The 17,456-nt window shown below is 49.9% G+C and overlaps 1 protein-coding gene across 1 annotated transcript in view; it reads right to left on the bottom strand.

The window, feature by feature from the left end:
• Positions 1–4,636: 4,636 nt before the first annotated feature.
• The window catches only part of SDR42E2 (short chain dehydrogenase/reductase family 42E, member 2), a 30,341-nt gene continuing 17,521 nt past the window's right edge, over positions 4,637–17,456 (bottom strand). The window contains exons 8-12 of the mRNA XM_047780333.1: positions 17,006–17,143; positions 16,426–16,491; positions 13,161–13,224; positions 9,899–9,972; positions 4,637–5,914 (exon numbers count right to left, since the gene is read on the bottom strand). Coding sequence (XP_047636289.1) covers positions 5,675–5,914; positions 9,899–9,972; positions 13,161–13,224; positions 16,426–16,491; positions 17,006–17,143 — 582 coding nt within the window. The 3' untranslated portion in view covers positions 4,637–5,674. The remainder of the gene's footprint in view (positions 5,915–9,898; positions 9,973–13,160; positions 13,225–16,425; positions 16,492–17,005; positions 17,144–17,456) is intronic.

Genomic DNA, 17,456 nt, shown 5'->3' on the forward strand with positions numbered 1-17,456 from the left:
CACCAAAAACTCTACTTTTCCCCATCCTTCTCCTTATATCGTATTCATCCTCCTCCTTATATCGTATTCTTCCAGTTACTCTTCTCTTTTTCTGCCTTCTGACGCTTTTTTTTTTTCTTTAAATGGAATGGGGAAGGAAGAGGAAAAGGAAGAAACTGCAGCACAGGCCGTCTCGCTCCCTAATCTGGTACAAAATCCACCAATCCCGCTACTTAAAAGACAAAAACAACTCCCTATTTTCATGGGAAAGCACCGAGAAACCTTGTAAAGTTCTCAACGAGCTGTCTGCATCCTTAGTGCTTCAAGGCCCGGCAAAGATCAGGTGGGGGTGATTTGAATCAAGACCTGAATTGGGAAGGGCCCCTATCTGGCCCATGTTATGTGTCCCGCAGAAGGTTCAGGCTGTCTCCATAAATCACTGTTGATAGAAACGGTGTCAGGTGACCTTATGGCTGGTTTGGGGTATCGGGAGGCCTGCCTTGAGGTCCCAGCTTCTTTGGTTCACCTCCTACTTGGTTTTTGGTCTTGTTTATTTACTTAACAACTATTTATGAAGGGCCGACTATATGCCAGAAATCAAGATCAACCTGAGGCTATAGAGCAAGGAGGCAGACGTGTCTTGGCAGGTAGAGTTCACAGCCATTGTAATTTCTTTAATTATACCTGTGAGAAGTGTCTTATGGCAGGCAGCAGCTGAATGGGGGACAAGGAACAAGTGACTTTTAGCTTGGACTGGAAATTGAGAGATTAGCTAAGTGAAGGTGGGAGAAAGGAGTTCCAGAAACTGGGGACAACATGTGGAAAGTACTGGAGGCAAAGGAGACGCTGTTGAGTTGGAGAAGCTGTGAAGCTAATTTAGGGCAGCTGGACAGAGCAGCTGGATGAATAAAGACGAGAGCGAAGTGCTAGGCAAGGAGGGCCACCAATGTCAAGTTAAGGCTTTGAACTTGGTCCTGAGGGCATGGGAAACCATCAAAAGGTTTTTAAGCTGAAGGGTGGCACTTCCCAATTTTGGTTTAAAAATTTGCCTCTGGCAGGAGGAATAGGAGATTCCATTCAAAGCCCACTGTAGTTGTCTTAGGAGAAAGCTTGTACCAAGGGGTAGCTCAAGGAGACATTCGGAGGTGGACCTGACAGGAGACAATGAAGACATGTCTTCGGCCATGTAGACAGGAAGAAGAACATGCCGATAAAGTGATGACCCGGTTTGGGGCTTGAGTCCCTGGATGGCTGCTGGTGCCTCTCCTCTCCCTAAGCGGAAACACAGGATGAAGAGGGAGTTTGCGCAAACGAGGATGTCAGTTTGATGCACACTGAGTTTGAGATGTGGGACGTGGCGTTGAGAAGATTGGACGTAGAGGTCTGGAGGCCAAGAGGACACTCTCTGAGCAAATGACACAAAATGGGGAGGCATTGGAGACTGAGGTCACGGGAATGGATGAACTTGCCCAGGAAGAGAATGTAGAGGGACCAAGATGGAGCCCCAAGGACGTCTGCGACCCACACCACAGCTCACGGCAACACCGGATCCCTAACCCACTGAGCAAGGTCAGGGATTGAACCCGCAACCTCATTGTTCCTAGTCGGATTCCTTAATCACTGCGCCACGATGGGAACTCCCTAAGAAGGATGTTCTTTTAGGGGGAAGGCAATGGAAAGAGAAGCCCATGAAGGAGACAGAGAAGGATTGGCCAGAGACACAAGGGGAAAACAAGTGTGTTGCCACATAAGCCAAGAAGATTATGGCAAGAAGGAGGGAGTGGCCAGTTATGTTGGAGTCTAGGCAAGACAAAGACTGAAAAGAATATCCTTTTGATTTATAATTCATGTACAAAGTCACTCTTTTTTTGGCCACACCCATGGCATGCAGAAGTTCCTGGGCCAGGGAATGAACCTGAGCTACAGCAGTAACCAGAGCCACAGCAGTGACAATGCTGGGTCCTGAACCACTAGGTCACCAGGAACTCTGTTTTGTTTGGTTTGGTTTTTCCTTTACAGCTGCACCTAAGGCATATGGAAGTTCTTGGCCTAGGGGTCGAATAGGAGCTGCAGCTGCCCACCTACACCATGGGCACAGCGACGCTGGATCTGAGCCACATCTGAGATCTACACTGCACCTCACAGCACGGTCAGATCCTTAACCCATTGAGCAGGGCCAGGGATGGAACCCAAATCCTTGCAGACACAGTGCTGGGTTCTTGACCCACTGAGCCACAATGGGAACTCTGGGAACTTCATTTTTCAATGTATCTCTCTCTCTCTCTTTTTTTTTTTTTTTTTTTGCCTCTGCCCTTGGCATGTGAAGTATCTGGGCCAGAGATCGAACCTGTGTCCCTAGCAGTGAAAACAATGGATCTTTAACCCACTGAGCCACAGAGAAACGCCCTGATGACCTTGATTAAAGCCATTTTGGTGTGAGGTAAAAGAAATCCGTAAATGTGGACATCTCATCATGAAATCTGATTTGGAGGAGGGGAAGGGTGATGGTAGCAGTATTGGGAGGGGGAGTGGGGAGTCACAAGAAATACTTTTAGGAGGAGAGAGAGTGGAGGATGTCTTGGATACCTGGCTGTGCGTCTACAAAGGGGAAGCGCTTCAACACCCATAATGGAAAGTTTATGAATTTACCTTCCTGGTCCTTCTGATTGGCTATATCATCTTGAGCTGCCCACAGTGACAGGTCTGTTTTCTGCCTTCATAATGCTTCTGCTTAGTGTCTCCAAGAAAGCTGGGACCTCCTTCTTCTTGTCCTCTCAGAACCTCCCAGAAGGCAGGTTATCTGGGCAGCCTCCGAAACCCTCACCGGGACTTGGTTTCTCTGATGGGGGGAGGTGCCACCTCCTTTCCCACTGGGTACAGACACTTGAGAGGAAGATTTCTTGGCATAGCTGACCCATGCTGCCCCCATGCCCAGGGTTTAGACAGTCTACTCTCAGAGCCTGGGGGGAAGAGATGACTTAAGAGAAATCCAGAAAACAAAGGAATTGATTTTGCTTTGGGGTTTCACAAGCTGACATCTGGCAGGAGACAAAAGATGTAGAAAATTATGTGAACAGGGAAAGCCTGTTTTCCCTGCCCTGAGGACAGATTTCTCAGGACTGGTAGAGAAAGTCAGAGGAGAAGGTGAGTTTCAATGCACGTGGGTCACTGAGAAGAAAGGGCTGCCAGCCCCAAATGGCCCAAGGTTTGTGGGTCTGGGACTGGGGTAGATCCCAGAGTCAAACCAAGTCTGGCACAGCCAAGGGGCAGATGAGCAGAAATAACCGTGTATCATGTTTAGGCCACTGGGCCTTGGGCAGCTCCTCCCTAATACCCCAGCCACAGAGCAGCAACACCCCCCTCCACTCTTTGAAGTTCAACAATCCCAGTCTCCTCATTTATAAAGTGAGAATAATAAGCCCTATGCGAGGACCCTGAAAATAAGAGCATATAGATGAAAACACTTTCAAACAGTCAAGCTTTAAATACACATAAAGATTATTATTGAACTTAAAAAATTATATACCCACATGCAATTCAACACAGCAAAGAGGCATACACATTTTTTGTGCCTCACCAAGTTTCTTTTCTTTTTCTTTTTCTTTTTGCTTTTTAGGGCCACACTCGTGGCATATGGAGATTCCCAGGCTAAGGGTCCAACTGATTGGAGCTGTAGCTGCCACTGCCAGCCTACACCACAGCCAGAGCAATGCAGGATCCGAGCCACGTCTGCGACCTACACCACAGCTCATGGCAACGCTGGATCCTTAACCCACTGAGCAAGGCCACGGATCAAATCTGCATCCTTGTGGATGCTAGTCAGATTCATTAACCACTGAGCCACGACGGGAACTCCCACAAAGTTTCTTTCTTTTTTTTTTTTTCTACCAAGTTTAATTGTTCAGCATAGAACACACCTGGCCATGGCCACCTTGGGCCTAATTAACACATTTGTTCCTATCACAGGTTTCTTTAAGCCTGTGAGTTTCCTTCTCTGTTAGGATCCATGGTTTTATCAACCAGTTCCACGTGTTCACATGATGATATACACGCCGACGTAATTACACACTAGTATTTTAGTATCCACAGTTGATACCAAGACCATAGGAAGGCACTGTTTCTGTGGCAAGCAGGGCTGGATTAAGAAATTTTATGGTTTCAACATTAAAGATTATCTGCTGGCCCCCTCATTAACAAACAGAAGCAATACTAAACCATAAAATATCACCAAGAAATTTCTAATAATTCCCATTATAACTATATTGGTACTTTTTCTTTCAAGAGATCCAATTCTTTTCTAAAAAGGTCTTTTTTTGAGATTTAATTGATATGCAACATTAGTTTCAGGTGTACAACACAATTTTTCCCTCCATGTACATCTTGTAAAATGATTACAATGTCTAGTTAGCTTTCATCACCTCGCAAAGTTGCAATTATGTTTCTTGTGATAAAAACTCAAGATCTACTTTCAGCAACTTTCGTATATACAGTACAGTATTATTAGCTATAATGACCAGGCTGTACATTATACCCCTATGATTTATTTACTGAAGTGGAAGTTTGTATCTTTTGACCACCCTAAAAATTCTCCCCTTTAAAATGATTTTTATTTTTTTCCATTATAGCTGATTTACAGTCAATTTCACCCAGTCACACATACATATATACTCTTTTTTCTCACATTATCTTGCTTTTTTCCCTCTTTTCTGATGTCCCTTCTAGTACCGAAGTCTGTGCTTACTAATCCCCAGACTCATATACGGGAAGCCCAAAAAGGCCAAGTTGGGCTGGGCAGAAGCCTGGTTCTCAGGTATCCTTCCAACCCCGGTTATAAACGCATGAGACTGCATGAGTGAGCGAACCCAAGACATAAGCATAGCAGTGGATCAAACGCAATGCTCCGAGAATGGGTCTAATCCAAGATCCCGAGACTATCTCAGGACAAGCCCAGAGAAACTCAGGCAGATCTCAGGACAAGCCCCAAGAGCTAGGGCAGTGAAGAAGCTCGGTGTCCCTAGAAAGAGAGCAGTGAGAGAAAACTTGCAAAGTTAGCCTAGCCTGCAGAAGCCGCGGCAGCCGGGACGCAAGAACTCACCCAGGAGGTGTGGCCGGAGGGGGTGGAGCCATAAGGGAGGGGCGTGGCTAGGGCCGAAACTCAAGTAGGCGAGCGGAAGGACCCAACCAAGAGGAAGGGGTTAAGCCAGTTTCCAAAGCAGAAGCCAAGGGACGGCGGGAGGGGGCTCAGATGTGTTGGCAGAGCTAGGAAGAGGGCGGAGCCAGAGTGGGGGTGAACCCGGGGTCGGGGCACACCTGGGCAGGGACGCGGAGAAGGCCTAGAAGGCAGAGGAGGCTATGAGGCTAGGAACTTCTCCTTGGCATCTCAACCAGGCCAGAGGGAAACCAAGACACGGGCCAGGGCAGACCAAGGCTCGGAGGTTAGGAGGGAAACCCAGACGCGGGGGGCGTGACCACGGCTCCAAAGGCGGGGCATGGGCCGGTCAAAGCCCAGTGGGCGTGACAGGGGCGGGGTCAGAACGCGGGGGGCGGGGACAATACCCAGGAAGTGGAGCCGGGGCAGAGGGCTGGGCGGGGACCAGTCCAGGACTCGGGGGCGGGCTCAAATCTCGGGGGCTGAGTAGGGCTGGATCCAGGTCGCCAAGATGAGGCAGGGGCAAGGACAGGCCGGCGACGACGATCAGACAACGGACGGCTGCAGGGCCAGGAAGTGCAGGGCCAGGGCGAGCAGGCCGAGGAGCAGCAGCAGCCCAAGCAGCAGCCGCAGGAGCGTCCTCGCCGTAGAGCTGTGGGTCCGCCCGGCCGTGGATTGCACGTATCGGTCCACCACGTCGGCGAAGCTGAACTTGTCCGGCGCGTAGCCAAGCTGGGCGCGGGCCTTGGCGATCTGGAAGGTGTGCGTCACGGTCACGCTGCGCACCTGCGGGGAGAGGCGGGACAGCGGGGGGGCGGGACTAATGGGCCTCTGAAGCAAGTTCCACCTTGCTTCACGAGAAGGCACGAGAGCCGTGAGATTTCCCTTAGTCTCACAGCGATTTAAAAGGACCCCGGAGCTGGCCCTCATCAGGGAGGACCTCTTTTCTATCACCTGCATTTTCCTTGAGGGCGCTGCCTGCAAAATGCCTTTTCTATATCTTCCCAGCCTACTGAACTCCTCGGTATCCCCAAAGGAAAGGCTCCACTCTGTACTCCCCTCCCCCTGCCTAGCAGGATGCTGGGGCTCTGGAGGCCCTCTAAGCATTCGGTCTGCGGTGCAGCTTTCCGGTAAAATGTCTCCAGGAAACGCCCTTGGCTTTTCAGCCCATAGCCCCAGACCAGTCTGGCCAGTCAGGCCCCAGGGTGCAACCTTTTCGCCCTCGCTGAGAAGAATTCAAAGAGCGGAAATGGTTACTCTGCAGGGTTTGAGCTGCGTTTTCCGCTGCCAGATGGCCTGAGGCCCACAGGCTTCAAAGGTAGTACTTGCGCCTGGAGTGGGCTACATCCTTTCTGGGCCGTATCTCATTTACTTTTGTGAAGTGGTACAGAGAGGTTAAGTGACTTGCCCAGGGTCCCACAGAGGAGTCAGATTCGAGTCCATGCCCATCCCTGCTATGTTGGAACTGGGAAGGATACCCTCCTACCAGTTTCATCAGTTTCATTTCTTCCCTTGTTCCTCAGCCAGACACTGGGAAGGAGTCACTAGCTGCTAGATTCTCCCATGGCCCTGAAACAGCCCCTGGGGTTGGATGCTTGTATGGGAGAGAAAAGGAGTGGAAAGTTCTTGTTCCTTTTAGCCTCAGTAAGTTCAGGGCTTTGGAGGTTCAGCTGTAAACTAGAAATGCAGGGTCCTAGGACACAGTGTTTTCAGAGCTCAGGCTTAGATGTCACCTTCTTTGGGAAGCCTCCCTAACTATCTCCGAATTAGTTTCAGTGGCATATGGAGGTTCCCAGGCTAGGATAGGAATAGGAGCTGAGCTGTAGCTGCTGGCTTACGCCACAACCACAGCAACGCCAGATCTGAGCAGCATCTGTGACCTACACTACAGCTCACGGCAACGCTGGATCCTTAACTCACTAAGCAAGGCCAGGCATCGAACCTGCATCCTCATGGATACTAGTCAGATTTATTTCTGCTGAGCCATGATAGGAACTCCTCCCCTTCTGTATATTCTGAAGTTCTTCATAAATTCCCCCAGTACAGCCCAGAATGATAGTGTGTTGAATTTCCCAGTGACTGGACTGTCTTCCCCTTTGGACTGTGAGATCATTGGGGTAAGGGCTGTCTTGCCTCCATTCCTCAGCACAATGCCTGGCACAGAGTAGATACATACATACACTGAAAAAAAGGCTATGAAGACAAACTGTGGAAGTCTGGCTGCTATGTCAGAGGCTGACCAGCAGAGGGCTCCTGAGCCACAGTGCCCAGAAACTTCGCAGCTAGTTAGGGATTCTCTGACGGTGCATTGCACAAGAAAACTCCTAAGTGACAGGAGAGGGGTGCCGACCACAATTCAGCAGCACCTTGGCAGCTCTATCTTATGTATGATTCCTGACATTTTACAAGCTACTAGTTAAGTTCGCAATCATTTAGGTCTGGGTTCAAATCTCAGTGCTGCTACATCAGTACATGGTCATGGTCAGGTTATTTCAACCCACGTGTTTCATTTCCTCCTCTGTACGTGGAGGTGGTAAGAGAACGGACAGTGTACAGGAGTCATGAAGATTAAATGAAATAAACACAGTGCCTGGCATTTCCTCACCACTCAATAGATGAGTGTGAAGCCAATTCCAGAATGGTGGGACCTGGGACAAGTCACTGACTTTTCTAGTGCTCAGTTTCTCACCATTCAACGAGATCATAAGCTTTTTGCCCTTCCTAACTTAGCAGAGCATCAGGGAGAAGCCCCATCAGAGAGGGGATTAGAAGGGTTTTGCAAATAACACCAAACACCACTTGTTTTCCTGTCTACAATCTGCATGGAAACATCCTCTCTTTGAAACTGTATTTGCAAATGGAAAACTGTCATTATTACTTGAGAACAGTGTTTGAACACACTAGGTACTTAATATAAACTTATTTACTTACTTTTTTTTTGTCTTTTTTCAGGGTCACACCTGCGGCATATGGAGGTTCCCAGGCTAGGGGTCCAATCAGAGCTACAGCTGCTGGCCTACACCAGAGCCACAGCAACGCCGGATCTGAGCCGCGTCTGCAACCTACACCACAGCCTACGACAACGCCAGATCCTCAACCCACTAAGTAAGGCCAGGGATCGAACCCGCAATCTCGTGGTTCCTAGTCGGATTCGTTTCCGCTGTGCCACGATGGGAACTCCAATATAAAATTATTTAGTGAGCAGGATCTGTGAGCCTAGACCCAACAGGTTGTGTTGTGTGTGTGTGTGGTTGGGTGTGGTGACATTCTAAAAAGTGAATATCACTGAACTTGCCTTTGGGAGCTTCCCGTCTGGCTGGGAAGACGAGCTGCTTGTGAATGAAATGACAGTGATGAGCTTATACATGGAATCTAAAATAGGACACATATGGGAGTTCCTATGTTGGCTCAGAGGAAAACGAATCTGACTAACATCCTCGAGGATGCAGGTTCCATCTCTGGCCTCGCTCAGGTGGGTTAAGGATCTAGCACTGCCATGAGCTGTGGTGTAGGCTGCAGAGGTGGCTTAGATCCCAAGTTGCTGAGGCTGTGGTGTAGGCCAGCAGCTATAGCTCTGATTCGACCCCTAGTCTGGGAACCTCTGTATGCTGGGGCTATGACCCTAAAAAGACAAAATAATAATAATCTAAAATAGGACACAGATGAACCTATTTACAAAACAGAAGAAAACAGAGAACAGATTTGTGGTTGCCAAGAGAGAGGGGAGGAGGGATGATGCAAACTATTTTCTATAGGATGGATACACAACAAGGTCGCACTGCGTAGCACAGGAAACTATAGTCAATGTCCTGTGATCAACCATAATGGAAAAGAATTTGAAAAAGAATGTATAACTAAATCACTTTGCTGTGCAGCAGAAATGATCACATTCTAAATCAACTATACTTAATAAAATTTTTTTAAAAAGGACTTCCCATCGTGGCTCCGTGGGTTAAGGACCCAACACAGTGTCTGTGAAAATGCAGGCTCAATCTCTGACCTCGCTCAGGGAGTTAAGGATCCAGCATTGCTGCCAGCTGCAGCCAAGGTTGCGGATGGGCTCAGATCCAGCGCAGGAAGGCAAGTGAGGGGCACCAGGGCCCAGGGGCTCCCCTCACGGCAGCCTACTTACCTCGCTTCGGTGTTGCTGTGGCTGTGGCACAGGCTGGCAGCTGCAGCTCCGGTTCGACCTTTAGCAAGGGAACTTCCATATGCTGCAGGTGTGGCCATAAAAAGAAAAAAAAAAGGAGTTCCCGTCGTGGCGCAGTGGTTAACGAATACGACTAGGAACCATGAGGTCGCAGGTTCGATCCCTGGCCTTGCTCAGTGGGTTAAGGATCTGGTGTTGCTGTGAGCTGTGGTGTAGGTTACAGATGCAGCTCGGATCCCACGTTGCTGTGGCTGTGGTGTAGGCCATGGGGTACAGCTCCGATTGGACCCCTAGCCTGGGAACCTCCATATGCCGCAGGAGCGGGCTTAGAAAAGGCCAAAAAAAAAAAAAGAAAGAGATGACAGGGATGAGGGATGGGTTTGGAGCTGTCACCCTTCAGACCCAGAGAGCACAGCCTAAAGAAAAGACAAGCTGAGAGATGTTATAAAGCATCTGGTATGAGTGCGGGGGTCCCCATGGGAGGTTCTGAAACCTCTGACAAGCATCCAGTTACTGTGTCAAAAGGTGAGGGGCTATGACCATGGGGGAGTGGAGAAGGCGCAGGAAGGTAATCGAGGGGCACCAGGGCCCAGGGGCTCCCCTTGCGGCAGCCCACTTACCTCGCTCCGGGTGAGCAGCGGTGGGAGGCTACAGATGGGCCTCAGGGCCAGATGCAAATACTCCATCACTGTGGCTGTGTGGGGAGAGAGGGTCAGTGACCAGGAGGTCTGCACTATGCAAACTCCAGGGACACTCTCAGGGACAAATCAGTTGGGGGCATCATTTGCTTTGCCAGGGGGACTCTCCACTTTGCAAACATTTCCTGTCCTTGGATTCCTTTAAATCAGCAGTTCTCAGCACACCCTGGGGTGTCCTGTCTGCCAGCCACATGCATCACAAAGAACTTGTTCTTTATATTAAAGGGCTGACATTTTAAAATAAATTCAGGAGTTCCCTTTGTGGCTCAGTGAAAACGAATCTGACTAGTATCCATGAGGATGCAGGTTTGATCCCCGGCCTTGCAGGGGCCTATCCTGTCCCTGGCTGGTTAAGGATCCCGCATCGCCCTGAGCTATGGTGTAGGTTGCAGACGTGGCTTGGATCTGGCGTTGCTGTGGCCGTGGTGTAGGCCGGCAGCTGCAGCTCCCATTGGACCCCTAGCCTGGGAACTTCCATATGCTGCACGTGCAGACCTAAAAAGACAAAAATAAATAAATAAAATAAATTCATAGTCACTCATGATGGAGCAGGATAATGTGAGAAAAAAGAACGTACACATGTATGTATAACTGGGTCCCCTTGCTGTACAGTAGAAATTGACAGAACACTGTAAACCAGCTATAGTGGAAGAAATAAAAATTATTAAAAAAAATTAGGAGTTCCCGTCGTGGCACAGTGGTTAACGAATCCAACTAGGAACCATGAGGTTGCTGGTTCGGTCCCTGCCCTTGCTCAGTGGGTTAACGATCCGGCGTTGCCGTGAGCTGTGGTGTAGGTCGCAGATGCGGCTCGGATCCTGCGTTGCTGTGGCTCTGACGTAGGCCGGTGGCTACAGCTCCGATTCAACCCCTAGCCTGGGAACCTCCATATGCCGCAGGAGCGGCCCAAAGAAATAGCAAAAAGACCAAAAAAAAAAAAATTAAAATCAATAAAATAAATTCAGATTCACAGTGATTTCTATAATCATGTCTCTCATTCACTTCTACTTCGAGATGCTCTCTTAAGTCAGAGAGAAAAGCCGCTGGGGCCGTGAAGCTGTACACTGGATCACTTTTTTTTTTTTTTTTTTGCCTCGCCTGCGGCACGTGAAAGTTCCCAGATCAGGGATTAAACCCAAGCCACAGCAGTAACAATGCTGGATCTTTAACCTGCTGAGCCACCAGGGAATTCCTGGACAACAGGTTTCTTTTTCTTTTTCTTTTTTTTTCTTTTTTTTGGCTGCCCTATGACATCTGGAGTTCCCTGGGCTAGGGGACAGATCCAAGCCATAGCTGGACCTATGGTACATCTGTGACAATGCTGGATCCTTTAACACACTGTGCTAAACCAGGGATCAGACCTGCGTCCTGGTGTGCAGATCCCGCTGCACCACAGTGGGAACTTCTGGACCAGTTTTTGTTTGTTTGTTTGTTTGTTTTTTGTATTTTTTTGTATTTTAGGGCCTCACCTGCAGCATAGAGAAGTTCAGGGCCAGGGGTTGAATTGGAGCTGCAGCTGCCCACTGACACCACAGCCACAGCAACGCAGGATCCAAGCTGCATCTGCAACCTACACTGCCGCTCACGGCAACGCCGCTGGATTGTTAACCTACTGAGCAAGGCCAGGGACTGAACCCACATCCTTATGCATACTAGTTGGGTTCGCTTCCACTGAGCCACAATGGCAGCTCCTGGACCACTTTTTAAAATGCTCCTGCTTCTCCCATTTACTTGCTTCCCCGGAAGCTGAAGCAGTTGACCTGGGGTGTGGCTGTATTTTTATATTTTAAAAGCTCCCAGGTGATTCCAATGAGCAGCCCAGGTTAAGCGGCACTGAGTTATAGTTTGCTCCCAGGGAACTGAGAATTTGTAGATAATCCTCCAAAGCTGCCAGAGCCTCTGGCTGATCTTTTCTCAGCTGGGGGTCAGGGAGTGTCAATCATGGTGGCCATGCTGTGCACCAGAAGTCATCCTGCATGGGCACCCTGAGGGACAAAAGTTTGCAACCCCTGCTTCCTTCCTTGTTTGCTTTTCAGGGCTGCACCCGAGGCATATGCACGTTCCCAGGCTAGGGGTCGAATTGGAACTGCACCTACCAGACTATACCACAGCCACAGCAACACCAGATCAGAGCTGTGTCTGTGACCTACACCACAGCTGGTGGCAATGCCAGATCCCCCACCCACTGAGCACGGCCAGGGATCGAACCCGCATCCTCACAGATACTAGCTGGATTTGTTTCAGCTCAGCCACAATGAGAACTCCCTGAACTCCTGCTTTAACTGGCAGGGATCAATGCATTTAAAATGCACGATTCAGGAGCTCCCTGGTGGTTCAGCAGGTTAAGAACCTGGTGTTGTCTTAGCTGTGGTGCCTGTTCGATCCCTGGTCCAGGACTTTCTGAGTGCCACAGGCACGCAGATATACCTTTATCAAGAGATTTATCCTATCCAGCTAAGGTTTCCCAGGAACACAGCTATCTGTGACTTGGGACCACCTGTCCCTTCAGGCAGACTATCACTCCATGCCCGCAGGAGTCAGCCAAGCCCAGAGTAAATTCTGCCTCTTTCTTTGTCTCCTATCTGTCTTTCTCACTGTGGCTCCATAGGTTTCAGAGGTTCAGTTGCCTCATCTTTACAATCACACCCACTTTGCAAACAAACAGGATACAGATTAAACAGGGCCAGAACTAGGTCAAGGAGAGTGAGGTACCTTGGGTGCAATTTTTTTTTTTGTCTTTCATCCTTTTAGGGTTGCATCCGCAGCATATGGAGGTTCCTAGGCTAGGTGTCTAATCGGAGCTGTAGCTGCCGGCCTAAACCAGAGCCACAGCAATGCCAGATTTGAGCTGTGTCTGCGACCTACACCACAGCTCACGGCAACACCGTATCCCTAATCCACTGAGCGAGACCAGGGATTGAACCTGTGTCCTCATAGATGCTAGTCAGATTCGTTTCTGCTGAGCCATGACAGGAAGCCCTTGGGTGCAAAATTTAAGGAGGCACTTGCTCTCAGGGCTGGGCAAGACTGGGCTTGGAGCATTGACTCCTAAGAGTGAGGAGTTCCTTCAATTTTGTGTCTGCAGTGCCTCACCTCAACCAGGTCCTGGCCCTGGGCTTACAACGAGACAGTGTATGTACACCTGGCACATAGAGGGTTTTCATGCACACCCTGCTTTCCTTACCTGACAGGTAAACCCAGGAAGTAGGCACCTGGATCCAGGGCTGGCTGTGACCCAGTTTCTCAAACTGCAAGGAAACATGGTTTGAGGGAGGACAGGTCCTTCAGGGGCTGGTGTGGAAAACCACAGGCTGCCTTCATCCCGAGGCCAGCGGAGGCGCCTCTTGACCCCTCCTCACCTGCCCACCCAAGGGGGCAGACCCCACAGCCAGCCCCAATTTAGGCCAGTCTGTAAATGAAATCCACACCATGACCTGGAAAACTCAAGTAGGAATTGACTACATAGGGTGGGTTTTAAACTTGGGATCATTCTCAGCCTTCAGTTATTTTATTTTTTTGATAGGCAAGAAGTAGATTTATTGGAGTTCCTGTGGTGGCTTAGTGGTTAACGAATCCAACTAGGAACCATGAGGTTGCAGGTTTGATCCCTGGCCTTGCTCAGTGGGTTAAGGATCCGGCATTGCCATGAGCTGTGGCATAGGCCGGCAGCTACAGCTCCAATTAGACCCCTAGCCTCGGGACTTCCATAAGCCAAGGGTGCAGACCTTTAAAAAAAAAAAAAAAAGAAGCAGATTTATTAAGATAGGACACTTGTGAGAGGTGCAAGCAGGTAGGCATGGAAGCTCTGCCTAGTTATTTTTTTTTTTTTAAGCAATTTTTTTCTGTCTTTTTATTTATTTATTTATGTTGTCTTTTCTAGGGCCACACCCGAGGCATATGGAAGTTCCTGGGCTAGGAGTCCATTCGGAGCTAAAGCCGCCAGCCACAGCAACTTGGGATCTGAGGTGTGTCTGTGACCTACACCACAGCTCACGGCAACACCAGAGCCTTAACCCACTGAGTGAGGCCAGGGATCGAACCCGCAACCTCATGGTTCCTAGTGGGATTCATTAACCACCGCACCACGATGGGAACTCCTTTTTTCTGTCTTTTTAGGGTTGAACTTTTGGCATATGGAGGTTCCCAGGCTATGGGTTGAGTGGGAGCTACAGCTGCTGGCATACACCACAGCCACAGCAACACCAGATCTGAGGCTCGTCTGCAGCTTACATCACAGCTCATGGCAGTGCTGGATCCTTACCCACTGAGCAAGGCCAGGGATTGAACCCACATCCTCATGGGTACTACTCAAAAAGACATGGAGTTCTCATTGAAGCTCAGCAGATTAAGGACCCGACTTGTCTCTGAAGATGCTGTAAGGTTAAATCCCTGGCCTTATTCAGTGGGTTCAAGATATGACATTGCCACAAGCTCATGGCGTAGGTTGCAGCTGAAGCTCTAATCCAATCCCTGGTGGTTGCAGCAGTAAAAAGGAAAAAAATAAATAAAACAAGTGCTGACAAGTATGTGGAGAAACTGGAAGCTTCTTCCATTGCTGATGGGAGGGTAAAATAGTGCAGCTATTTTTTTTTTTTTTTGTCTTTTTGCCATTTCTTGGGCCGCTTCCATGGCATATGGAGGTTCCCAGGCTAGGGGTCTAATTGGAACTGTAGCCTCCGGCCTACACCACAGCCACAGCAACTCGGGATCCGAGCTGCGTCTGCGACCTACACCACAGTTCATGGCAATGCCGGATCCTTCACCTGCTGAGCAAGGCCAGGGATCGAACCCACAACCTCATGGTTCCTACTTGGATTCCTTAACCACTGAGCCACAACAGGAACTCCAAAAAACCCTCATTTCTATCAACTGATGAATAGGTTAACAAAATGTCATATATCCTTTTGGGGCAATAAAAAAAAAAATGAAGTACTGACATGCCACATGCCACAACATGGGTGAAACTTGCAAACATCAGGCTTAATGAAAGAACCTAACACAAAGGGCTCATGTTGTATTATTCTATTTTTAGGAAATGTCTAGAACAGGCAAATCTATAGAAGCAGGACGTGGACGAGTGGTTGGAGTTGGACGGGTGAGAGGTAAATAGAAGTGACAGCTAAAGGGTATGATTTGGGGGGTTCTTTTTTGGGTGGGTGATGAAATGTTCTACTATGTGTAATGGTGATGGTTGCAAAACTTTCTTTTTTTGGCCACATCCTCCCTCGGCATGCAGAAATTCCCAGGCCAGGGATGGAACCACACCATAGCAGTGACAACGTGGGGTCCTTAACCTGCTGTGCCACAAGGGAACGCCACACAGCTCTTAATATACTAAACAAGTCAATGACTTGAATTTCCCCTTGTGGAGCAGGGGAAACAAATCTGACTAGGAACCATGAGGTTTCGGGTTCAAACCCTGGCCTCACTCAGTGAGTTAAGAATCCCGTGTTGCCGTGAGCTGTGGTGTAGGTTGCAGATGTGGCTTGGAGCCAGCATTGCTGTGGCTGTGGTGTAGGCCGGCAGCTACAGCTCCAATTAGACCCCCGGCCTGGGAACCTCCATATGCCTCAGGTGCAGCCCTAGAAAGCAAAACAAACAAACAAACAAAAATCATTGACTGGCATGTTTTCTTTTTTTTTTTGCCTTTTTTGTCTTTTTTGCTATTTTTTCTGCCGCTGCCGCGGCATATGGAGGTTCCCAGGCTAGGTAGGGGTCTAATCGGAGCTGTAGCCACCGGCCTACGCCAGAGCCACAGCAACGCGGGATCCGAGCCGTGTCTACAACCTACACCACAGCTCACGGCAACACCGGATCGTTAACCCACTGAGCAAGGGCAGGGACCGAACCAGCAACCTCATGGTTCCTAGTCGGATTCGTTAACCACTGCGCCACGACGGGAACTCCCAACTTGCATGTTTTCAATAGGTGAGTTGTATGGTCTATAAAACATCTCAATAAAACTGTAAAAAATTGACATGCAAGGGCCTGAATGCTCACGATGGATGCTCCAATGTGGGGCTTCTGGTCGACCCCTTCCAGGCAGGCCTGGCCTGAGACAGGGTCTGTAGGCTGTTGGGAGAGGCGGCCAGGGCTCTCGGAGGGGCTGCATTGAAGACATCCAAGGGCCAACACTTCTCCATGGGCTTTGTCTACGTGCTACTTACTTCGTTCAGGGCCACAAGCAAAACTCCAGAGAGTAAGAAGTCACATACATTGGGACACAGGCTTGGAGGGACTATGGCAAAGTGAGGAAGCTCACGGCCCCCCAAAGGGGCAGCCATGACCCAGCTCCAGCCAGTTCCAATGTCACCTGGTAGACAGTGTTGCCACTGCAGGTCTTTAATGGGAAATCTGGGTTTTTTTGGAAGCAAGAAAGGGGTGACAGGCAGAGAAGACATGGGGATCCCCAAATTCTCACTTGTCGGGGGCAGTGTCTGGGCACCTACCAGTGGGGCCATCCACTCGAAGAGGTTGACGCTTTCCCCGTCATTGATGTAGTACGCCTGCCCACTCTGGGGGGAGACCCGGGGAGGGGAATGGTCAGGCACACACCCACCGTCCGACCCCCACTGGCTCAGATGGCTTCCAGGAGCCGCCCCGACTCCTTCGTTCTCCTGAGCAGCCCTGGGAACAGACCTGGACAAGCCTCTTTGACCTCTAGGTCTGCCACATGGGCCCGCTGTGTGCCCTTGATGGAGTCTGGGAAATGGGAGGATAATAACAGGGCCTCCCCTTGGGCTGCTGTACAGATGGAGCGTGACAGTACAATGCTTAGCCTTTGGCGACGGTCATTGCGGAATCAACAACACCGACCTCACAGGGTCATTTCCAGGAGCTAATGATGCTCTGAAAGGACCACCCCCAACCCCCACCCCCCAGCTCCCCTGGGCCCACAGTCCCGCTAGGCAACTTGGGGAGACACACTGCGTGTGTGTGTGTGTGTGTGTGTGTGTCTGCGCGCGCGAGCACATGCACCAGGGGACGGGGGGCAGGCCTGCAGCCCTCGGGAAAGGTGGGGGGACTCACGGCCACGTAGCCCTTGGCAGCGGTGAGGGCCTCAGCAGCCAGCACGTGGGCCTGCGCCAGATTGCGCACGTGGACCCAGTTCATCCGTGTCCTGCGGTCCCCGAATCGGAACATGAACAGCCTCTTCTTGATGTGGCCCTGGTGGGGGGGGGGAGAGACACAGACCAAGCGGGGGGGGGGGCGCTTTATTTTATTTATTTTGGTCTTTTTTTTTGTCTTTTTAGGGCTGCACCCGCGGCATATGGAGGTTCCCAGGCTAGGGGTCCAACCAGAGCTACACCTGCTGGCCTACACCACAGCTACAGCAATGAGGGATCCAAGCCGAGTCTGCGATCTACACCACGTTCATGGCAATGTCGGATCCTTAACCCACTGAGCAAGGCCAGGGATCGAACCTGGAACCTCAAGGTTCCTAGTCGGATTTGTTTCTGCTGCACCACGATGGGAACTC

The sequence above is a fragment of the Phacochoerus africanus genome, chromosome 5 (assembly GCF_016906955.1).
Source record: "Phacochoerus africanus isolate WHEZ1 chromosome 5, ROS_Pafr_v1, whole genome shotgun sequence".
NCBI lineage: Eukaryota > Metazoa > Chordata > Mammalia > Artiodactyla > Suidae > Phacochoerus > Phacochoerus africanus.